The sequence below is a fragment of the Cyrtonyx montezumae genome, unplaced genomic scaffold (assembly GCF_038088225.1).
Source record: "Cyrtonyx montezumae isolate F1298 unplaced genomic scaffold, pur_monq_1.0 scaffold_0, whole genome shotgun sequence".
In the NCBI taxonomy this organism is placed as follows: domain Eukaryota; kingdom Metazoa; phylum Chordata; class Aves; order Galliformes; family Odontophoridae; genus Cyrtonyx; species Cyrtonyx montezumae.
Genome location: NW_027071824.1, coordinates 2,552,199 through 2,576,712, shown reverse-complemented (window position 1 = coordinate 2,576,712; position 24,514 = coordinate 2,552,199). Strand labels below are relative to the sequence as shown.

The 24,514-nt window shown below is 44.7% G+C and overlaps 1 protein-coding gene across 1 annotated transcript in view; it reads right to left on the bottom strand.

The window, feature by feature from the left end:
• Positions 1–14,287, bottom strand: part of SYNDIG1 (synapse differentiation inducing 1) — a 58,545-nt gene extending 44,258 nt beyond the window's left edge. The window contains exons 1-2 of the mRNA XM_065732879.1: positions 14,136–14,287; positions 2,325–2,885 (exon numbers count right to left, since the gene is read on the bottom strand). Coding sequence (XP_065588951.1) covers positions 2,325–2,798 — 474 coding nt within the window. The 5' untranslated portion in view covers positions 2,799–2,885; positions 14,136–14,287. The remainder of the gene's footprint in view (positions 1–2,324; positions 2,886–14,135) is intronic.
• Between the last annotated feature and the right edge of the window lie 10,227 nt (positions 14,288–24,514).

Sequence of the window (24,514 nt, the reverse complement as noted above, 5' to 3'; positions counted from 1 at the left end):
ACAGAGATGTCTGACAAACCCTATGAATCTCTCAGCATGAAAGCTAAACCCTACACCTCTCCTGTATTATTCTCTCCTGATGTTCTCCCAACTTCTGCTTCCAGTCCCTGTTACTGAATCTTTTCACTCCACTTTGAGTGCATTAGTAATTTAAAAAGCATTTGCTTCTTGTCAGTAATGGGTGGGGAAAAAAAGCATTCTACTGGACCAGACGTGTGCTGCATGATTCAGATGCTTTATTTCTCATTTGAACAGATAGGCAATTTTTTATGTAGTTAATGATCCAGTATGGTTCATTCCCCCACTCAGTGACTGCTCTCCTCAAATAATTTTTTCCCATTCCTGGAAAAAAAGAAAAAGAAAACTGTGTGCAACTAGATCTTTAGCAAACCTCTGTACCATCCAAGCCCAGGTGTCCCTCGTGTATCTAACTCCATTGATACAGCATCTGTCCAGATGGAGAGCAGAGGTGCACAACCCAGCAACTACTCCTTTCTGCTGGTCTTGTTCGGTTGAGCACATCTCTTCTCCTCTCCCCATTTTCCTATAGTACCAACTGCAGGATATGGACCTTCTTGGGTTGCCACCAGTTACTCTGCATGCTGACAACTCTCACACTAAGCGCAGCTGCTCAGTAGGTTGCTCTTCTGGATCTGGTTCTTGCAGAAGTGTGAAAACCACAGCACTGCACTGGGCTGTCTATGAAGCACAGAAATGCAGGCTGAAAATGGGCTAGAAGGAAAGGCTTCTAGCAATTCTAACAATGTACATGTTTCCAGTCAAGTAGGTCCTTCCCCAGTCATGGCCTTGTTTTCTTCTCCTTTCTTCATTCTCCTGGTGGAGGAGAAACCCCAATTGAGAACCAGGGGGAGCTGGTGGTGGTGACTTTACCACCTCCTTAGGCAGCCTGGGCCAGTGCCTCACCACTCTTTCCGAGAAAAAATGTTTCTCAATATCCAACCTGAACCTTTCCTGGTGCGACCTAAGGCCATTACCTCTCACCCTATGGAAAATGAAGTATTTTCTTCCTTTCTGTCTCAGTGTCAGGCCAGATGTGACAATAACACCATTAGGCAGTTACATGCCTGCTGCAGTCACCTGCATCACAACAGCTACACTAGGGGGGCTAAGACAAAAAGGCAGCATCTCAGCCTTTTGTTTTGATTTTCAAAATGAGACTTCCTGAAGCCAGCTTTGAAATGATGTAGCAGGGCGTGATTTGAGCTAACACCACCACAGGCCACAGAGAGAAACTTCCTTCCTCCCTGTAGAGGTATTGAATACTGCATTACTGGCACACACTGCGAAAAGCACCTCTCTCTGCTTACCTGAGCAATACAGTGAGAAAAGAGAATCAAATAGAAGTCAGCTTCTCGCTGAGCTGCCCCTGTGCAGCGTGAGATGCTGGTATTAAAGGAGGTGAAGACAGAAGTTTTAGGACCTGTGAGGTTTTCTCCATTGAGATCTAACAAAATAGAAACACAGAAAAGTAGCTTCTTGAACTTTTCTTGGACATTCAGGTTGAAGCTACATCTCTGTTCCAGACAGCCCAAAGGGCTTTGCTAGCTTAGGAATCTGTGACTAATGCTGAGAAAGTTTTGGGATCTGTAGCAGTGTGGGCACTCTCCACTCCCACTAGCAAATAAAATGTGTTGTCTTTGGGCAGCTGGTGCAGTCAGGACTTTCTAAAGGAGAAAATGCACAATTTAAGAAAGAATGAAGTTGATTTCCAGTGTGCCCCATTTGGAGAACAAAATTGATATTACTTTAGTGTGAGCAATCAATGAAGCACAGAAATCTAAAAGAAAACACTGCATTTGGAGTCTAATGAAGTGTTTCACTCCCTCAGAGAAAAAAAATCTTATTCAGACACTTAGGATTTGTTGTGGCTAGAAACCCAAAGACTCCTGATTGCGTGTTCACAAATGGACAGGTTTTATGTTTGAGCCAATAAGCAAAATGACCAGTTTTATATCCAGCTCAAATCAAGAGAAAGTAACAAGTGATGCTAGCCTGCTGAGTAAAACTAGCCCCACGTATGGGACAGATGTTTCTGGCCTTATCTTTCCTGGTGTTAAAGTATATGGGTCTTCTTTAGTTTGTGACCAGCCCATTCAGAAGGAGGAGTGACAGTGGGACTCCTGGTATTAACCTCCACAGAGCTGGGATTTCACCCAACAACTAAAGATTGCTCCCTGTCCTGGCTGGAGAAGAGAGCAATACATCTGAACCCATGAAAACCAGCACCCAGAAGCTGCACATTTCAGCCCAGACACATCTTCCCCCACCAAAGCCTTTCCCACAGATCCCAAGTGACATCTGACCTCTAGCTCCTGGAAATCCTCCTCCTCTTCCACATCATAAGAGAGGGTGTGAATCTTGATGTCATCTGCTGAGAGATCAATGAACTTGCTGTCTGGGTACTCCAGGCTGTCCTTGGTAGGGGAGCTGTCCTCGATGAAGGTGGTTTCACAGCACTCTGAGTTGAGGCTCTCACCCCACGAGCGCAGCACATTCTCAGAGTAGAGGATGATGTTGGGACGGTAATGGGACTCCACGGTCTGCTGTAGCATGTTGGGATCCAGGAGCTGCTGCACGGGGTCATTCCTGCCATTTTCCAGGCAGCTCGGGGAGCTCCCCACTCGGTGGCTCTGGTACTGTGGGGTTGGGTACACCGACACCAGACCATCTCGGCTCTCTGCAACTAAGTTCCTTGTATTAATTAAACCATTCCTTTTCCCAGCCTCAGCAATCTTATTGTGCATAAGCACACTGTTCTGCTCAATCAAACCATCCATACTGGGAGCTGTTAGAGAGCGGGACGGTGGTCTGTATTACGTTGTACTGTAGATACAGATCACACTGGGGCAGTGGCCTCCATTTTCCTGAAGAAGAAAGAAAACAGACACCAAGGTGAAGATGTAGGTAATGAACACATGAAAGTACCCAAATCAGCTTGTCTTTTGTATTACCTCACGCGGAAATATAGCCACCCATATGCACACACCCTGACCTAGCTCTCCAAATATACCCCCGTTTGAAAAGGCAAACAATTTGTAAATATAAAAACTATGAGGTGAATAGGAGCAGGTGGCAATGTGTGACGACAGAGGGCTTTCCAAAATGTCTTGGTAATGGTGGGCCCTGTCAGAGGAGGGCTGCAAACCGCCTCCATTTTCACATATTTGCTACTGTCATCCTAAGAACAACGTTCCCTTCCTCTGAATGCTCTGATAAGAGAGGCAAGGAAAAACAAAACAAAACACAAGAATAGAAGACAAAGAAAACATTTTCAGTTCTAGTAAAGCTGCAATTATGAAGGGCATGGCAGCTGATGTGTCCAGCTGTCATTCTCTGCAGCCAGCCTTCAACTTGACAAGTGCTATGATACCCCTTCAAAACTCAATTGAAGGAAAAACAAGAAGGTGGCCTTTTTTAAATTAACTTAAAAAAGCCACTTCTTCCACAGCCTCAGAATCTGCCCTGTGGTGACAGAATTAAAGGCTGTGACAAGGCCAGTCAGCAGGACCAGCCCCATTCAGATTTACTTAGAAGAAATAGAGGTACAGACATATTCATAAGGTGTAGATGCTTTTGAAGAGAGCAATCAAAGTTTGGCAGGTGAGACTTGGCAGAGAGATCAACATGTCATACATTTGCCTTAGGAGTGGTGCCTGCAGATATACCATCTTCCATAGATCATTGTGCAAACATCATGACCCCACAGAGCAGCACCAATATGCATGGTCTCCTGTAGGCTAATGAGCTATCCCATTTTCATCATTTAGGAGTAAAGAGAAGCTACAGAGAAAAGTACTTCAGCATATCCAAGTGACACAAGCCATGGGAGCACTTCAGTAAGTCATTAGGATGGTATTGTCAGGATTTAGGACTGTCCCAAGACTGTCCTTGCTCCCCATTGTTCACCAGCCTATGTAAAACAGGAGCCAAGCCCCTTTTGCAAATGGCTAACTACAAGATAGATGTAGACTCAAAAATATTTGAAAAGGTAATTTAATTTCCAAGTCTTTGGGGTGCTGACATATAGGATTCTGCCACGTACTGAGTAAGAACTGCTTATAAAGTCTTTGGGACTCTACAACTGATATTTCTACAATCCCAAAGACTTAAGGACAGCTATGTACAGACTCTCTAGTCACCTACACCAATAAAGCATGAGCACAGCCAACAGACTAGCCTGCCTTCAACATGTGGCCTCTCCCAGGCAACCCTACCCTGGAGCAAAAAAGTGCCATGAATGTTCCTCAGAGGCATAAAAAACAAAAGCACTTTGTTTTGGTAGGTAAGAGAATTCTGTGGCACTGGCATGGTCATGGAATCATTAAGGTTGGAAAAGACCTCTAAGATAATCATGCCCAACCATCAACCCAGCCATATTATGTGCACTAACCGTGTCCCTCCGTGCCACACCTCTTCAGCTCCTGAACACCTTCAGGGACAGTGACTCCACAACCTCCCTAGTCAGCCTGTGCTGGTGCATTACCACTCTTTCTGAGAAGACATTTTTCCTAATATCTAACCTGAACGTCCCCTGGTGCAACTTCAGGCCATTACCATCATACCAGTCAGTGCCGGACCATTCAGCTTGCAGATAACAGGACGGATCTTATTAGTCTGTCTCATTCAGTAGATAGGAGAGAGCCTGTGGTGTTTGTTTAGTCGTACTGCAGACCTAAGCAGTTATCTGTCCAGTGCTACCTGATGTGCATTTAAACCAGTCTTGTAAACCAACACTGCTGATTCTGAATGACACTTTCCCCCTGGGACAGGGGAGAGCGGAAAGAAAACATCTGAAATGAGGAAAGAAGACAGGAGGCATCCTTCCCACTCATAGCTCCTCCGGTAATATGGCAAAGGCATTGCTCAAGACATCCTTTCTGGGGTCCCACATCGTACCACGGCCTGCATGCCTCAGGGAAGGTCAGCAAACAGATGTGGATGACAGCACTCAGCCAAGAAAATCTATTTATTCCTCAAGTCATTTTGCTGGTTGGCTACTTCACCAGAGCCTGATCCAATGTTCTCAGCCCTGCAATTGTACAGCTTAATGGTAAAGAGCTGGTGAGACTCTTATACCTTTCCATTATACCGTGTATACAGCTAATAATAATAATAATAAAGTGGCATTGATCTTTCTTTTCCAGGTGAAATTCCTGAGCAGCTGGCCATTAGGTTTAAATCAATAGCACCTTGATTGCAAGTGCATCTTGATGCACAGCTTAGACAAGGTCAATTGCTGTCTGGGGAAAGTGAGAAACTGTTGAGGCACCCAGAGATTCTTCATCAATAAAGAAATGGAATTAAGAATGCTGTCAGCCAGAAATGAAATCTCATGTCTTCACTGATAGAAGAGAACCTCCTCTGGGTTTTTCACTCCCCAGCCACTGGGTGAAGAGAGCAAAATCACATCTCCATGGCCTGTTTCCTGCTGCTATCCCAGCATTGGTGGGAAAATTAGTCTCATAGTCTGGAATTCAGTTCACTTACTGCAGGCACTCAAGGATGTTTTGCAGGAAAAATTAACAGCAGCTATGAAAGGTGCATGAGACAGGAGAACGCTAACTATACCCATTAAGCTACAGGTTAAGACTCCTGCACCTTAATACTAAGCCTGGGATGAGCAAAACATTTGGAGTTCTCCAGGATCATTTGGAGAAGTAAGAGACAAGGGCATGTGGCTGTGAATGAGGCTTAGGGGAAAAAGGTTCAGAGCCTGTGCCCTCTGCCTGCAGGGAATCCTTGGATGGGAGGTTGGCCAGTCACCATCCTTTTGTTAAAGGACTTTTCCTGACCTGGACCAGACTGATGTTTGTAAATCAGAGGTGTAGGTAGGTGCTGCCATGAAGACCATTCCAATTTCCAGGTCCAGCTGCATCCTGGAGGATTCTGAACGTCAGAACAACTGAACAGGCAATCTGTAATAGGCAACTGGAGGCAATCAAAGGATGCCTTCTCTGCAGGGAGCCAATGCTCAGAGCAAAAAGAGCCACTCTCATTGCCCTGGACCACAGAGAGGCTTCAAAATAATGCTGACAGGAAAATGAAACTCATCAGAGCCCTTTAAATAAGAGAGCTGTTCAATGTGCTCCAAGATGCAGAGTTAATTTAACTGGATTGATTCAGGTTTCATTTGTCTTCACACAGTTTGAGTTTCTCCCCACAAATCACTCACTAGCGCTCAGGCCAACCAGAAATAACTGCATTTTCAGACTTGAGACTGGAACTAGAAGAGAAAACTAAGTTCAAGTTAATGACAAATACTAGGTCAAAATTTGATCTATTTTTTTTTTTTTTTACCTTGGGGATTAGAAATTTTCACCCAGGTCTCCAGTATTAGAAGCAAAGCTATTCATTATTTCAACATTCTTTACCCTCAATTTCTTGCTTTTTTTCCCCTCCCCTCTGTCCTTATTTTAATAAGGAGCTGCAGCCAGTGCCAAGATATCTCATCTGCAACACTGTGGTTTATTAAGCTATCACTTCTGTGACGGCAGAGCCCAGCTACTGTAGCTGCAGTGAGGGCTGTGCTCTGCTGGGCGCTCTGCAGATTCCTCTGCTATGATGACAGTGGCTGACAAACTAATTAAGCAAAGGGTGTGAGACAGAGAGATGCAAGCTGCAAAGAGGGCAAGGAGAGAAGAGCTAAACACTATGCCCTAGGCTCTGTCAGACAACGAGCACAAGCCAACTGCTACTGCACACTGTCCCCAAATTCCTTTCTTCTGTGACCCAATGGGATGTTACCCTGCCATGGGGGTCTCCCCTTCACACAACTGTAACACAGCCTCAGCTTCTCTCTATGTTCTGGAGCCCCCCGCCAGGTACCTAAAGGTCAGCATGAATGAGCAGTTTGGTTAGAATCACTGAACAATTTCCAACAAGTTGGAAAAGACCCCCAAGATCAGCTACTCCACCCATCACGTTACCTCTGGAAAACCAGACCATGGCTGAAAAGCCCCAGCCATTCATCAGCTCCAAAGTTTGGTTTGTTGGCAGGAAAGCTTGCACAGGAAGGTAAACCATGCTGAGGCAGAAAGCAGAATGTTCACCCACTCCCAAGGCTTATAGCTGTACCCCAGCCATTCCCAGCAGATCAGGCCAGGAAAAACAGCTCAGAAACAAAAACAGCTCAGCTTGTGTTCTTCTGTAGGAGGGCCTGTTCTGAATACAAGGTGCAACCTTTGTCCCAAAAGGACAGTCAAGCACTGAAAATATATCCTTGGGGATTTTTAATACCCAACTGGATGAAGAACAATCCCACATCTGACCCTTCTTGGAGCAGGAGATAAGACTGCAGGATTCCTGAGGTTCCTTCAAACTGAGTTACCCTATGATTCAAACCACCCTGTTCCTAGCCAGTTCCTACGGGCCTCCCGTGCCATCCACTGCTCCCACACCTTCTTCCTTGCCCCTCAGCTGCCCCACAACTACCAGAGACAACTGAGTTCTGCTGGGTTTCATGCTAGTTCCCAGCTGCCAGCACACAAAGTAGTGGGCAGAAAGCTTTCCTGAAGAACTGCAGCCCCATTAAAAAAAAAAAAACAACACATCAAGCACAGCTCTCCTGGTGCAATTATTCAGGTACCAGGGACTTTTTGACACCTAGTACAACAAGCTTCAAGGTGCTTTACAGGGCTTCTTAACATCTAGAAATTACAACAACACATACGGACCTTTTTCTTGAGGGAAATCTGTATGGATCTGGAGAGCTGGTTACAAAGTGAAATATTTAAAAAAAGGAAGGGAAAATCTTCCCCCCCTGTATTTTCCTTCTCTGATTCAGTTGGGCTCATTATAATAGGTTTTGTTTTAAGGAAGAGCTGTTACTTCAGCAGCTGAAATTCCTTTTGACCTATTAAGTAAACTACAGGGAGTTTTGTTAAGCAGTGCAGCTAACTCACATTGGGAGAGTTCCGAAAGCATGCATTAGTGATAGCTAAATGTTTAATTGCTAGCAGAAGTAAGAAGACCTCCCTGCTATTTTAGTATCAGCAATAAGCAGCAAATCCACCATCCTGCCCTAAAAAAAGGGAGTTAGGGTGCAAATAAATGCCCAAGGTCACGTCAGACACAGGAACAGAGCTGGAAATAAAATCCAGGTCTCTTGATTGCCCGTCCAGAGGTATACTTAAATGTGGAAACAATTACCATATGCATATTAGGTCTGCCTGAATAATTGATTGCTCGATTCAGTGCTGAAGCAAGGAATGGGGGGGGAGAAAGGTGGTGTTACCTTGTGTTGACCTAAAACAAAAAGCGTTACCCCTGCAACAACACATTTCCTTCAGAGCAGATGGAAGCATCTTGCACGAGCCAAAATGAATTATAATGTTTCATTTATTTATTTTTAGTTGAACAAACTAGCTTTTAGTTCAATTTGCCTCAAGTTGCCTCCAATAAAAGATGACACATCCAGGCTTTTCCAGTCGTTCTCCTTCCCAACTGATTTTGACAGCCTCAACTATTTATTGAGTTCAGTCCAAACTCACAACTTCTTTCATGTGATGACAGAGCTGCACTTTCCAGCTAATAAATAACTGACCTGAATAACAGCACCTGGCTGTAATGTAAATAACCCTCTCTGCTGTGGAAGGCGCCAGTATAAAAATACCTTGCCATCTGCACAACTTACGGCAATTATTTTCAAAGTGAAAGCAGTCAAAAAATCAGGCTCCGTGCCTTTTTAAGCGAGAAATTCATTTCACCAATGTAATCGGGGAATGCTCAGTGTCAGAAAGCTATTATCAGCTCCCTAACCGCATCCGGACATGTGAGTGCTACGAATCAACCTCCATCAAACAGTTAGCAAGTCCAGGGCAAACCTGTTACAGCCACACATGTGGCCATCTGACAACCCCCAAATACAACTCCAAGCATATCCAAGCTCACAACCCTCTGACACCCCACCTCCCATTCCATACTGGGGAGGCAGAGGCATGAGGAGTTGTTCTTGCTATAAAAGGCATCTCAACAGATGGCCAAACTGAGCTTCCTCTCCCTCCATCCCAAAAAGTTGTTCTGCAATACTCTCTGATTACATCCAGCCCAATAAAACTAACCTTCACAAAACAATAAGTAGAGTTGCATGTAACAGAACATTTCAAGTCAGTACCTTGAGCAGAGCAGCCAGGCTGAAGGACCTGTTCACCAACAGTAAGAGCAGAAGGTAGCACTGCCTTTTGTTTTCAAAGCAAGTGAACACAGCTGTGCTCTGGGCTGTGTAATTGCATTCTTAATTGTTTAGAGTGCCTTCACTGAGAGAAATTTCATCTAATGGCAGTCAGAATCACAGAATCGTAGGGGACCTCTAGACATCACTGAGTCCAACCCCCTGCTGCAGCAGGTTCCCTACAGTAAGGTTGCACAGAAAAGTGTCCAGGTGGATTTTGAACATCTCCAGAGGAGACTCCACAGCTTCCCTGGGCAGCCCTTTCCAGTGCTCTATAACCCTCACAGTAAAGAAGTTACTCATGTTTGTATGGAGTTTCCATTCATGTTTCAGTACACACCCATTGTCCCTTGTTCTGTTCCTGGGGCGATAATGAAAGAGCCTGGTCCCATCTGTTTGATTCCCTCCTTTTAGATAATTATAAGCATTGATAATACACCCTCTCAGCCTTCTGTTTTCCCTAGACTGAACAGCCCCAGCTCTCTCAGCTTTTTCTCATACAGGAGATTCTCCAGGCCCCTCATCATCTCTGTGGCCCTCCAATGGACTCCCTCTAGGGCATCCTTGTCATTTTTGAACTGAAGAGACACAGTACTGCAGAAGGGGACATAATACTGCAGATGAGGCCTCACTAGGGCAGAGCAGAGGGGAAGGATCACCTTCCTCTTGGCCATTCTCTTTGTAATACACCCCAGGATCTCACTGCCCTTTTTGGTCACCAGGGCACACTGCTGTTTCATGGCCAACCTGTTGGCCAACAGGACCCCCAGGTCCTCCTCTGCGGAGCTCCTCTCTGGCAGGCCAGCCCCTATCCTGTACTGGTGGTTATTTCTCCCCAGCTGTAGTACTCTGCCCAAAGGCTGCTCCAGCTCACAGGGAACACTTTTAAGTCCCACACTGATCATGCCAAGCTTGGTATCAGAGCAATTAATCTCACGGCCTTAACCACAATCCTTGCTTTGCAGAGTGAAAGCTCGCACACAGCTGAAGTGCTTGTTTCACTGCATGTAATTATCTACTTGGCAGACAAGCTGTGTCCTCAGGTGAGAAGTTGTTATGCCTCCATCCTCTTGGTTCCTACACTATGGAGCTCTGATTGTTTCTCAGAGTCAATCTAAAATTAGAGGTCAGGGGAAGACTCATAGATATCACAGATCCCCTTTGCCTAATTTCATCGATGCCTGGTGTTGCAACAGAATTAAAATTCTCCAGCTTAGAGTAAACCTGATGCTGTGCCCTACAGAAACCTGCAGGGAGACAAAGCCCCTGCAGCACACAACGGAATGTCTAAGTGTGTTAACAGGGAAATATCAACCTCATGGCCTCACCTGGCCCCTCTTTGTCTGCCTGTGGGCTAAGGCTGGTGCCTCTCTGTGACCTCAAAGCCCCATAATCAGGATCCTGTGTACATCCCACTCGTGGCTTGGTTCCCCTTCCCACAGTATGTTCAGGAAGCAAGGCACAGGACAAAGCACTTATCTCATGCTCATTCTGGATGTGACACACCATCACTCTGCTCTGTTTAAGGGGGATTTAAGGTCTGAAGCATAGAAAAGAAACAGAGGACAGAGCAAGGAAGCAGCCTGGTACTGCTGCCTTTGTGCAAAACGAAGGTGCTTGTTTCTCCTGCCCCAAGCAAAGCACCCCAGGGCTGTAAGTCAGTTCGAGTAAAGCTCCTGTGATGCTGTGGAATTGCTAGCGCCAGTTCATCATAGCAAGGATGATTAGATTATGCAGCCACTTACATTCAAGGCATTGCCAGAGCTTGAAGAAAAGCCCTGTGTAGTCCTTCCTCTTCTCCTTTCCCGTAGAGAAATAGGAGATTTCCATATGGGAGGCACCAATTCTGCTCCACATCACCTCCATGATCCTCAAGCCACACACTGTGGGGACAAGGGAGCATGCTCTTTTGTGGAGCATGCAGGAATAGGAGCAGAAAGGTGTGTGAATGCGGTGGGGGCCCCATGTGACGAGCAAGGACTGTATCAGCTGTTGCATGCAGAAGGAGATGCTGATCACAGCTGTGCTGCAGGACCTGATGCCAGGCAGGGTATCTCATGGAATGACCAGAGAGATGCTCAGGAGCTGAACTCTTTGATGATCCCATGGTTGTCTTCCAAGAAAATTATCCAGTTGCAAATGTAGTCTGCAGAGATCTTCACTTTCCATGGGATTTGCCCAGTGAGGTTGTGGAGTTTCTTTTTATGGAGATATTCAAGACCTGTACCTGTGCGACCTATGGTAGGGTATCTGTTTTAGCAGGGGGTTAGACTCAATTATCTCCCGAGGTCCCTTCCAACCCCTGCAATTCTGTCATTCTGTGATTGATTCTGTGATTTTTGAGGGATCTGAGCTCTACTCACAGCACACTGACCCATCTCACCCCGCTGAACTCTGCTCAGAGTCCAGTGCTCTGATGTGAGCGATCAGCTCTTCCTTCTCGTGCCTCAGCAACCTGAAGCCTCAGAGCTTAGGGACAGAAATAATTTACAGCACGGATTTGGGTGGGTGGTTAATGAGGGAACTTTACACATCCTGGTTTAATTTAGATACGTATACACAGATACACATTTACAGTGATGCCGTGTTTAAAATTGGGAGTGCTAAAGGCGTGCATGGAGTCATACCTCTCATGTACTGCAGTGCTATTTTAAAATGCAGCCTTCCTGGTGCAATGAGAAGAACCAGAGTTTCTCATTCTTCCAGTGCTGTGACACAAAACTCACAGCATTAATCTTTTGTGCCAGATCCAGTGATGGCAGCAGTTGGTTCACCTGCATGCGCGGGGTCACTGACATTTACATCAGCTGGGCAGCATTTTGCTGTGATCTCATTGCAGTGGTTTCCAGCTTCTACCAGAGAAAGAGTACTGAGAAGTGCCTGATGTGATGGCCAGGGGATGTGGGCTCAGCCCTGAAACACACACACACAGGATCCATTCTGTTCTGTCAAAACTAAATCATTGAACACAGAGGATTTTCCTCTTGTTTTTAAATCTTTGCAGTTCTCCCCCCCCTCCCCCCATGCCCCCCAATGGCACTGTACAGTGACCTGTATGAAGCTGACCAAAGCATAGAAAATAAAATAGAGAAGTCCCAGTATGTGATCTGCAATCTTAATAACCAGACAAGCACTCTTACCAACCCTCCAGGACAGAGGCATTTATAGCTGACTTGTAAATGTCTACAGACACAAATTCACAGTGCAAAGACAAAAACCCTTGCCCTGTGATGCTGGTGTCTTTTCTCTAACACTGCCCTTAGAAGGCAAAGCGTTTTAAATCTGCACACAGCATTCATCAAGTGAAGAGTCGTGGTGGTGCCCGTGTACACCACCACTGCATTACATCTGCATTTGTATAGCAAAGAGCCTCGCTGAGATTGATACCAGAGCATACAGTACCAGCAGTGCAAGACGTCTGCTTGCTCACTTTGGAAGGGGAAACTTCATTCCCACAAATGTCTTCATCTGCCACGCACCCTGACATGACCTGTTGTTACCAAACTGCCCATAAAACATCACCTTGGCTGGCAAAATGAGACATGGCTTATTCTTCGGAGTGAAGTCATTTGAAACTAACATAGAGAGCACCTAAACACAGCCACTTGGAAGCTGATAGCTCATTAACTATAATTAAGAGCAAGTCATTTAAATATATGAATGTAGAAAAGTGCATTCCCTGCTCTGGCTGCATTTTCTAATACACAATAATCCCCCGGAAAGTACCAGTTAACTCATCTTCTCAGCTTTAAGATTATCAAAGCATCTTTTAATTGTCAGTAATGCCCTGTTTACGACGGATTAATGTCTAATTATTTGTGATTTGAATATTTAATCTCTCGGGAAGTTCAGATTTTGGTTGTTTTAGTTTTGAGTTTTTTTTGTTTGGGGGTTTTTATTTATTTATTTATTTTTGTTTTGGCATCTCTCTCATTACACGCTGAGGCTGCAGCCTCCTCTCCAGTTTTTCTGAGGAGGTGGTTCAACAGATTGCTCTCCGGAGCAACTCCTGCCCAAGGGTAGCTCCATGGTTTTAGAGGGGGTAAAGGCAATCCCGGACAGAGCTTCATGCCTCTCCTGGAGCACAGCTCTTGGGGCCGATGCGCTACCAGCCCTGCTCCAGGGGGGTTTGTACTTCTGCACTGCCAATTCCAGAAAGGTCTCAAAGCAGTTGCCGACCTGGAGGGGGTCCTATCTTTGTGGGATGCTTTAGTGGTACCCAGAAGGAAGGAGAGGGTTTCTCCAAGGTCACCCCTCTAAATCGTGGGGACAGCTCCTTCCCCCTTGCCTTTACCCACTCCTCTCTCCAACTTGGCTCTCACTGCCCGCAGAGGATGGGAAGGGAAAGAAACCCAACCCAGCACCTCTTGAGAGGGGCTCCGAGGGCAGCTGCAGCTGCGGGCAGCCGGGCCTCCCGCAGTGCCCAGCTCAGGCTGTGCCCCGGGGCCGTACCCCTCCGGCTCGGCTCGGCTCGGCTCGGCACGGCACCTTTCCCCCTTGGCGGGGCGCTGGGCAAGGAGAGAAATATTCCGCCACAGCGAACCGGAGAGGATTTCAGCCGGGAAACGGAAAAAAGGGGGACCCCCACGAACGGTTTCCCTTTCCAGAAAACTCGCCCGGTTCTCCCCCGGCCCCGGGAAAAGCCCGATCCCACCCCGACCCCGCGATGTCGGCTGGCGGCGGGGCACGAGGAAGCACCGCCGCGGAGCTCCCCGCGCTGCCCGCGGGCAGGATCCCGGTCCGGGGGCGGCCCCGCGTCCCTGCGTTCCCCCGGGGACCCCTCTCCGCAGCGGCAGCCGCCGTTCCTCCCCCCGCCCTCCCCCGGCCCCGGCTCCGTGCCGCGCTCCGGAGGTTGGCGATGGGGGGATGCGGCGCATCGCTCCCCGGAGGAGATGCGGGGGTTGAGGGGTGTGTGTGTGTTTGGGGGGGGGGGGGGGTCACTCACCTCCTCCTCCCTGCAAGGTGACCCGCAGTGCGATCCGCCCGCCCGGGGCTGCGGGATGGGCGGCGGGACTCCCCGGGCTCAGCGCCCGTCTGCGGTGCCCGGCAGCATCCCGGCGGTGGGGACAGCAGGGGAGAGGGGCCGGGCAGGGCTGAGCCGCCTGCACCGCCGGGCTGCACTGTGCGCGTAACTCGCGGGGAGGTGATGGAGGAGGAGGAGGAGGAGGAGGGAGAGAGGGAGGGAGAGAGGGAGGGAGAAAGGGAGGGAGGAGGGAGGGAGGGAGGAGAAGCAGCCCTGCGTGGCAGCGGGGCCAACTTTCCTCCTGCAGCACGAGCAGACTCCCAACCCCTTGGGAAAAGACGGAACCCGTCGCTGTCTGTCCCTCCTCCTTCTCCTCCCGGGGCTTTCCTCACTGCTGCTCCCCACCCTCCTCCCTTCTTCTCCCTCTTCCCCTGCTCTGTGCTGTGCACCTGGACCCCCAGAAAGCTGGGAAGGCTCCAGCAGCTCTGAAGAACTTTATTTCTTTGTTTTTGTTCCAGCTTTTTTTTTTTTTTTTTAGTACGGTGATAAGCACGGTGGACTTCCTGCTGCAGTGCTGCGGAAGGGTCCCCTGTTTTCCTAATAACTATACATAAGATAGGAAAGCAGGGTTCGTTCGTTCCACTTCCCATCTCCAGCAGACCTGCTAGCCAAGTCATTTGCCTAAAAGCTTTTTTGTCACCACTTTTCATGATGCTTCAATATCTATGGTTTAAAATGCAGTGGTAAGATCACATGCCTGGTTCAGATGATTGCTATCCTCTACTGCTGCAGGGAGACACGAGGCCTTCCATCCCACCCATGTGCTTTTGATGTCTCTATTTGGAGTAAGGCTGCTTTAGCTCCCTGGTTGTGTACTGTTTGTTCTTCATACCCTCAAAATACCCCGTGCCAAATCTTTTCTGGAGGAGAGCATTCAAGATTTATAAGACATGCTGAAGAACTTGTGCTTGTCTCGGGGATTTTCAGCAGAAAATCCCTGCAGCCCCACTTTCCCCTCTTTCACAACATTTTAGTTCTTTCCCAATGAGCAATGAGCCTTTTCCATTCTCCTGGACCAGTGGAGTCCATCACTAGGGATCTTTCATTTTCATCTCAGAAAAATATGGAAACTGAAAACCTTGTCTCCTCTGGAGAAACAAAATTAAAAAAGCTCAGAATAATACCTGAATGTTTGGAAGCATTCAAACATTTTTCCTTTTTTTTTTTTTTTAATATTCCATAAACAATTAGCATTTTTGCTATGATAGATTTAATTCCCTATACCTATCTCCAAAAACATCAGTAAGCAATTCTTTCCCACAGGAGATACCCTTTTCAGCAGAGCTTGGTTCCCCTGATGGAAACTAAAACCACACAGTCTTGGAGTAGTTCTTCCAGGCAGTGAAGAGCCCTGGAGGAACTGTGGTTTGGCTGACACGGTGATAGCATCTAGGATCCTTTCTTACACAAGGGACACCCTCAACTGCAGCATTTCCACTCGGTTTTAAAAAACATAAATAAATCCCCTTGAAGGTCTGGATGAGGCAATACCTTCCTCTATCTGCATGGGAAAATTTGCATTAGGGCAAGGGGGTATTGCCATCAGACCCGACCGTCTTTTCTTTTATTCTCACACTGTTGTCTGCATCCTCAGACAAGACATTCACTGTCTGATCAGACATCTCAGGGCCCAAACACAACTTGATTCTGTGCTGCAGCCCTGGACACAGTGCAGATGATGGGAGATAAGCTTTGTTAACTCTGTCATCAGCCTTCCCTGAAACACGAGAACCCCAGAAACTGTCTGTCTGCCATCTCATTGCTGGCAGGGATCAGCATCTGGTAGGTGAGAAAGCTCCCTTCTGGTTGATAGGTTTGGCTTAACCCTGAAAACAGAGTGTTTCTTGTCCTTCAAGTCCCTATGTTTGTTTTCAGTGTGTCCCATCAATACTCACATAATATCATTCCTGACTCCCTCTGGACTTCAGGGAGGCATCAGGGAAATTAGTCTCTTAGACACTGAGAGAGGATAAAATTGTAATAAATAGAAAAAAAATAGTCACAAATTATGATTACTCTGATTCTACAAAGTGCTTTTCACCTTTCCTTTCTCAGGAATGGAAGCCTGTGAGCTGCATTCATTAAGCCTTAACTGAGTGAGACTTTTAGGAAAAAGACTGTCTTTCTGTTCTGCTCCTATCAGAGCAAAACTGTAGGGGTGCTGGCTTGCAACCAAATGCCTTCTAGCTGCTACAGTGCAAATCCTTATCATCTGGCATTACTGTTACTGATTGGAGTTATCAGCTGGCTTGGATGGCTGGTGAATTCCTGGCAAAATACTATTTCTTCTTGACTAGAGGAAATGTGGCAAGATTTCCAAAAGAGTTTGTTAGCTTTAAACTTAGAAGAAAAAACATTGCATTTGCAGAGAATAAAGCATGGAAGGGATATCTGTATTCAGTTTTCTGTCTTTCAGGCAACCACATCCCATGATCTAGTTTGTTTCCTCTGATGCTTTCAACACAAAGTGTTTTCCATACTGATATCAAGGTGAGGTTTGGTAACAATGTGAGAATAATCATTTTCTGTGAAACCGTTCCTCCACCTTTCCCATTCTTCCTGCACCAAAAGTGTGTTCTTCAATCAGTGCAGGAAAACCATGGGAAATCATGATAGAAAAACACTGTGTCAGTAAGGAAATTAGGCCTAATTTGCTTCATCTGAGTTTTGCAGCAGAAGCAAATATAGGGACAATCCCAACCCAGCAATGACAACTGTTGTAACTATCATAGAAGCATAGAATCAGTAATGTTGGAAAGATGCTAAGATCATCATGTCCAACCAACCATCCATCCCCACCATGCCCACTAAACCATATCACATCTAATCTTTTTCTGGAAAACCTACAGATTGGAACATACTTCATCCTCTGACATCTTGTCAACCTCTGCTTGCCGAAATATCACCAAGGAAGGAATTTACCTGCACTCTAAGTAGTGTTAATCAAGCTGCATCCCTGCGTGCACTAAGCTTGCCATTGATTGGCCTATTCCTGTTGATGTTCTAAAGCACTCATGAGAGCTGGTGGGGGAAATGTCAGGCTGTCAAAGCTATCAAAGCAAAATCACAGGTCTTCTGTGTGGTATACATCCTTGCAGGGAGCCCTGAGTAGGAAGGTGGAAAGACAAAGAGCTGCAAGCACATTACTGGACTCTAGGAAGAGCAGCAGCACCATCTATCACCAGTGAAGGAAGGGAGGATAATGTGCTGCTCCTTCCCACAGTTCCAGTACAAGACTGGAGCTCAGAACCCTGAGATGACCAGAAAGAATCCATCTTCTTCAAGAAGAAGAACCTGTCTTAAATATTCCCTTGAAAACCTTCTGCTAAGCCTTCTCCTTACTTTGTGGATGGCTTCATATTTGTCTGTGACCAAGTGCAGACTCTCCACTGCAGGGGAATCAAAATGACACTTACTGCCTTTGAAGCAGGTTGTTCCCCAAGTTCATCATGAGCTCAGCAGGAGCAGAACCCAGTAACACAGCAATGCTCATAGGTTTCAGTGAAGTGATACACTCAGCCTTAATAACTTGGGGGTATGGTAATGGAGTGGTCTTTCTGTAGTGCAAATGGAGATGGAAAGGAGAACATTTGGGAGACAAGGGCTGTGTTCTGGTATCCAGAGCAGCAATGACCTACAAAAAGACAAAGCAGAGCTACAAGATTTAAAGAATTGCTCGTCACTTAAAGGATGTGACTGGACTGAGTTCAGAAGAGCATAGTTTTTTGGCTTGTAGACCTGCACCTTAAGAGTTTGCCTGTCCAGAATCCTGGTACCAATGGTACTGATGGTGTTTGAACTACACTTCATTTGGTTATAACTCAGGATGATGGTATGAAGCGTTTAGGGAAGCAGTCCAAAATCTGTAATCTGTTCTTGCCAAAGGAAACAAGGATCTTTCCATTTACCTGGATCAGACCCCAAAGATGTAGCCAGGAGTGCTTTTACATTTCTGAGAAAGAAGAAAGCTGAGATATCTGAGGTGTGGGTGCTGAACTTTGTGTTGTTTTGCTTGCCCATTGTCCTCCATAAAAATGGAAGTTCAGGTTACCCACAAGCAGGGCATTTTTGCTCTTGTTATGTATTTATGGCAAAAGGAAAAATAAAAAGTATTATTTCTTGGCCAAGTGTACAATGTAGCTTAGCTGAAAACCATGTATTTCATCTCTTTGAACATTTATTTACTCTCTAACATTGGGCATGCACACTTTCTAGCACCAGAGGAAGAATCTAACCACAATTTCTGTCAATCTTTGCCTAACCTGAAGCAAGAAAATGTGTCTGCTGTATTCTGTCTGCTAAGAAGATGAAGCAAACAGGGTGTAGGTCTTTGCTTCTGGTACTAAATTAATTCAGGGGGACAGTTTGGCTCAAGTGAGACAGGACCTCTCACATACACAAGTCTCTGGCAGTGTTTGTCTCTATCTACTCTTTTCTCTTGGACAAGTTACATAAATTCAGTTAAAGTGCCCCAGTTTTTCATATGTCCAAGAGATCAGATGTCCAGAGATTTGGAAGCTCAAAGAAAGCACGCTGCTTTTATTTTGCCATCTGTGCCTCGTCCCACTACAAATAGTTCTCATGTTTGAACTTTCTGGGATTCTTCCAGAAAACCTTACTTCAAGGACTGGCACTAATGCATCCCTACTCATAAAACAGCTCCTTGAGCAGGAAAGACAGCTCCAAGGGAGAGGGGACTGTACCATTTCTGTGCTTTCTTGCAATGTCAGTCTTTTGAGATAGCCAGGAAAGGCAGAAGTTAGCGCTGATTGAGATGTGGCCATCTGTCAGAGAGGAAGCATGCCAAGGCCACCTTTTGATTTTTTTTTGTAAGCAAAGGATCCAGTTATTGGTGACAATATTTAGGTGCTATAGACCTTGAATAGAGTCTGATTGATATCTGCGATGATAAAGGTTCCCCTTGGATATGATTAAGGAGCTCCTGAGTTGTTCAGCTTCTCACATTAAAACGTCTTTTCATCCACTGTGAAACTGCAGCATAACTACCTTATTGTACGTCAGACACCTCTTTAGAGCTGAGTGCTATGAAATTGGCCCTATTATTTATCTTATGGATTTCCCAGGCTCCTGAATGTAAGGACTTGTACATAAACATGGTAAGAGGCAGACCTTTCCCCAAAGATCTGATTCTTTAAGTAGCTGCGACAGAAAAAGAGGGGACTACTTGGTCCCATTGGATGCACAGTACCTAAGTATATGTAGGTGCATTTATGTCTAACTGGACAGACATTAAACTGAATGATAGGACATTACAGTTAGTAAACATTGTAGATGTGGAGAGAGAACTGGAATTCTAACATTTCATTATATCCACTAATCCCTCTGGCTGATGAACACCTGCTTAACAGGAATGCTCATTGAATTAACTGATGCCGCCTTAAAATGCAAGAATAACTCAAATTTAGCTTGGTCATTAATTTCTATGTACTTAACTGTCTTTTACAGATAAGGACAGGATGTTCATAAAGGAAATGTTCTAACAAAATCTGTAAAGATACTCTGGCAAAGCCAAATTGCCACAGCTCATGTGACACCTTGATCAGACTATGAGGCTCCTTTTGAGGTGGTCATATTCCTCTTGTCCTAAGCCAGCTAAGTGCTCTGAGGCTCAAGGTACTTAGAGAAGAGATGAGATGTGAACAAGGAAAGCCTGGCTGCTTAGAGACTACTCTTATTCCAGGCAAATAAGCCATGATCTAAAAAAAAAGTCAATTTTATCTTTTTTTTGTCTATGTCTCAAAATCCCACTGACAATGAGGGGATCACCTACAGCTTATGGCTCCCTGCCAATGATCTCTTTGTATGTTCTTATAGGCAAAAGGAGGTTTGAGATCCCTTCTCACAGAAGAGCTTTCTAATGGGAAAGAAAGATATTTTCCATATACATTCAATTTTAAAGGTAGCCAGGGACAGATCAGGCCTTTGGTGTTCAAGGAAAAACTCCCAACTGAAATCAATGAAGAGTTGAGCTTCCAAATTAATTGCACGCTTCTGTCCTTAGCATCTGGGCATAGAATCAAAAGTGATGAGCCAACAAAGCAGCCATGAGCTGCTCCTGTGAACAGTCACCATCAATAATGAGAAATACTAGGATAAGTACTCTTTGAAATTCAAGTCACAAGGAGCATCATTTAAAAGGGAACTCGGGAGAAGCAGAAATACCATGCACCACACATATTGTCATGCATGTGACAAAATCCTCTGTATTGCTGTTACTTAGCAGCATTAAATTTATTCCCATATTATTAATGCCATACCTGGGATGAAGTAATTAAACTGGCAGCCCATTTCTTCTCAGCTAGAGGCCAGATTTTCCTCTGGTGTAAATCAGGATAGCTCCACTGCAGAGATCTGGATTTACAACCAGTTGGGGAGCCAAGCCACTGTTTCTAAAAAGAGAGAGTTGAAAATGAAGTCAAAACAGTCATCGCTGTATGTTGTTTCTTCTGCCTTACAATAAGGGTAAGTGGGGCTAAAGTCCCAGCTGACCTGGTCCTACTCCTAAAGCATACTGCAATTGATCTGAAAACTCCTCCCAGGAGATTTAACAAATTAAATTTGGAAAGTTAAATATTTAATAGCCTGCTACTTATTTCTTCCAAATGGCACACTTAGTAGTGGTTATATCTTATTCCTTTTATAACCAAACTCATCAGAAATATCCACAGATCCATTTTGACAGAAATGCCACATAATTGGTTCAGAAAAAGAGCTGATGTAGAGCTTACTACTCCAGCCTTCCTTTTCAAACCTTCTAGCAGCAGCCTGCCTTCCAGTCTGGCTCCCAGCACACTCATACCTCTGTGACAGCAGGACAACTGCATCTGATTTCAAATCATGACTGGCAGGTCTGTCCCATGGTCAGCAGAAGCAGTCAAGTGGATGGCCACACTGAGAGCACAGCCCTTTCAGATTGAAGACATGCTGATGCCAAACACATTATTCATCATGGGACAGCACCTTGCAGAGAGCAAGAGATTAGGGAAAAACCAAGAATTACACATAAGCAATCTTAGGCCTGTTTCAAAATTCACTAAGTTGAAGGGAAGAACTTACTGGGCAAAGGGTAGCATTTCTTCATCTCAAGTATGGGCTCTTCGTGTGTATGAAAGGTATAAGAGATACACAGGTACACACAGAAGAAGAGAGGAGCTGTGCTGGTTGTGCCCCAAAAGCAACAGGAGAATAGGAGAAGATGGGTCCTGGCATCTATTTAGGCTGATTTCTAAACATCATGGCTGACATGAAATGAAGATAAGAAGGGCAAGTTTCAAAATAAAGATGGAAGTGGTTCCTCATGCAACAGGCTGCAGATCTGTGCAGCACCTTGCTGGAAGTAGCTGTGGACATGAGTTTTCATAAGTGCAGGAAAAGGTGGGATATGTTTATGGAAGAGGCTCAGTGCGGGATATTTAACAGGTAGTGATTACGTCTAGTTTGGAAAAGCTTGGAGCTGCAAAGGATAGCTTTGGTTTATGTTGGGTTAGGCTACAATAGGTTTTAGAAGTATCACCATAATTGCTATATTCTGGTAGGTTTTCCTCAACACCTGTTTTTGAGTGCTGTTGTGGAAGGACAGACCTTTGGTTTGATCCATGATGATTGTTCTTGTGGTTGTTCTTACATCTCTGTGGCACTCAGCTTGCAGAGGTACAATGTATGTACCACATACATTGCCTAACTGTACAGACACAGACAACACCTCTCCCAAGTGAGTTTTTTGAACCTTTTTCTCATTTCTAAGGCACACATTTCTGAGAGGTGTGTAATTTTCTTTATTCAAAGCTCTGTTTTAAAAGCACCATCTGGCCCTTAATTAAAAATAAAATTTTCCATTAAAATTGCTTTTCAGCATAAATTGCTTGTGTTAATATTACTATTTATTTATTTATTACTTATAAGGAAGTGTTTGTTTTCCTTGAAAACTTTTTGTTATTAAGAGGAAAATTGAACCCCTCTCCACAATGCGTAGGTGTTCCAACATTCCACATTTCCATTAGTAGAAAACTGAGATGGACAAGGTTTAGAGATTTTTTTTGGAAAAAACTTTGCAGTTTCTGATTAAGAATTCCTCCATCATTCAGAGCTCCTCTGTACTTAATGCTGAACTCAAAAAGACATTGACGCGAATCAAAAACGTATAAATCATTCAACTTAAAGATGAGTTCAAGTACACTTTTTTCTGACTAAAACAAGGAAACTGCAGAAATCTCATGTCTTGAGTGTTTATACAAGATTTCCCATGCCACTGGTGCCCAAACCTCTGTGACAGCTTTGATATGAATCTCCAGGCATTTTGGCCTAAATACAAGCAGCAAAATTGTATTTCTTCTTAGTGCACTAGGAAAAAAAATTGCCCTGGATTTGCATTACACACACCTGCTCCAATATAACAACTTCTGCATACATTCATGGGGCTGTCCAAGTAAAGATTCCTTCAAGAACTCCAGATGTCTCAGTCTTTTGAGTTAGACCTTTGGAAATCTTTTTTATTTCTTCTGCTTCTGACAAAATACTAGATATGTTCTACCAGTTTTTATGAGTGCCTTGTAAATTTTTGCTTTGCTTGATTAGTGCAGGCTCTTCCTCACAAAATAACTTATCTTCATTAAATACTTCTTGCTTGCAAGCATTTAGCTTTACCCACCTCCTGTAATCTACCTGTTCCATGAATTGCTGAAATCGCTAGGACAATAACGCTCTTTCTTAAATTTCTGAGCCATGCTTACCAGAAGGAGGGCAGGGAATTTTAAACTTTGTGATTTACAGCTGCCATGGCTTCATAAATAATGAATAATAATAATATAAAAACACCGACTTACATTTTTTTTTAGTCCAGAAAGCTCTCTTACTCCAGGGAAATGCAGAGCAGGATCCCACAGGGAATTTTTCAGCTAATCAGAAAGAGGAATACTTAACAGCAGACTATGCTGAGCATACAAAATGCAGAAATCAGCAGAGTCTGCTCAAGACAGTTGACAAAACAGAGCTACTGAATCCAAATTGGTATGTACAACCACAGCTCTAACCTCAAAGCTGACCTTTCAAGGCTTTCTGGGGCTTGTTATTTCTACAATTTCAAGCTACTGAAATTTCCAACTATAATATAACTACAAGCAAATCAAGGAATACACATTTGTGCTTCACATAGAACAGCTCCAGATGGGTGAATTGGAATGGTTGATGAGATTAGGCTGATCTTCTCCAGGTAATACCCCAGTGCTTCTACGTTCCATGACACTATCATATAGCTATTTTTCTGGAAAAGCATAAGGAGTAAAAACAGTCATATAATCATATAATCATTAAGGTTGGAAAAGGCCTCTAAGATCATCCAGTCCAACTGTCCACCTACCACCAATATTGCCCACTAACCCATGCTCCTAAGTAACACATCTACATGTTTCCTGAGCACCTTCAGAGACCTTTCCAAGTTCCTTTGCATTTATACCAGAAACAGACATATAACTATACTCTCATTGCTCCATATGCCAAAATATTTGGATTTAGGCTGCAATTGCAGGTGAGTTTAGTAAGGCCTTATCTGTTCCTCCATCTTCCTTCTCTGCCAGAACTTTTCTTCCTCCATTATTTTCACAACTTTATGTCCTTTGGAGGGCATCTGAGGAATTTCAGTGGAATAATACTCTGAGATGAATTGAAAACAAAACTGGCTCATTTTTAAGCCTGACTAAATAGGTGGGATGAGAGGGTACTCAAGCATCTTTTAAAATCCTGAGGAAATCCTTCACTCTCACATTTGTAAACACGTGAAACTTCAAGGAAAATGAAACTTCAAGGAAAATGTTCACTGAAAAGTCATATGTAAAAAATGTTGACATATTCACACTCTGATGAAATATGTGTCTTTACTACATGTGCTTTCTCCTTTGCTGCTAGAGAATCTCACTCCTTTACTTCTTCAAACATGAGGTTTCCAGGTCTCAAGTACCCAGAGGGGTATTCCCCAAAAATCTCTCACTAGCACTCCTTACTAGTAAGGATACATTCCTTCCCCCTCTGAGAGCAGTGGTACAGCAGGATCATTATTTTTGTTAATTCACTTGGATGCTGGGGATCAGCAGCATGTTCCAATGAATCTTGAGTATAGTTTTGTTCCAAATGTATCAACAAGGGAGATAAACTGTTGGCTCTTTGGTATAATCAAGATAGAGAAGGGTAACCACAAAGCCTCAGCTGCTTGTTAGAACTTATCTTTGGGTTGGTGCTGCTGGTGAGCTTCAGAGATTTGAAAGGAGAGCTGGATGCACATGAATGCG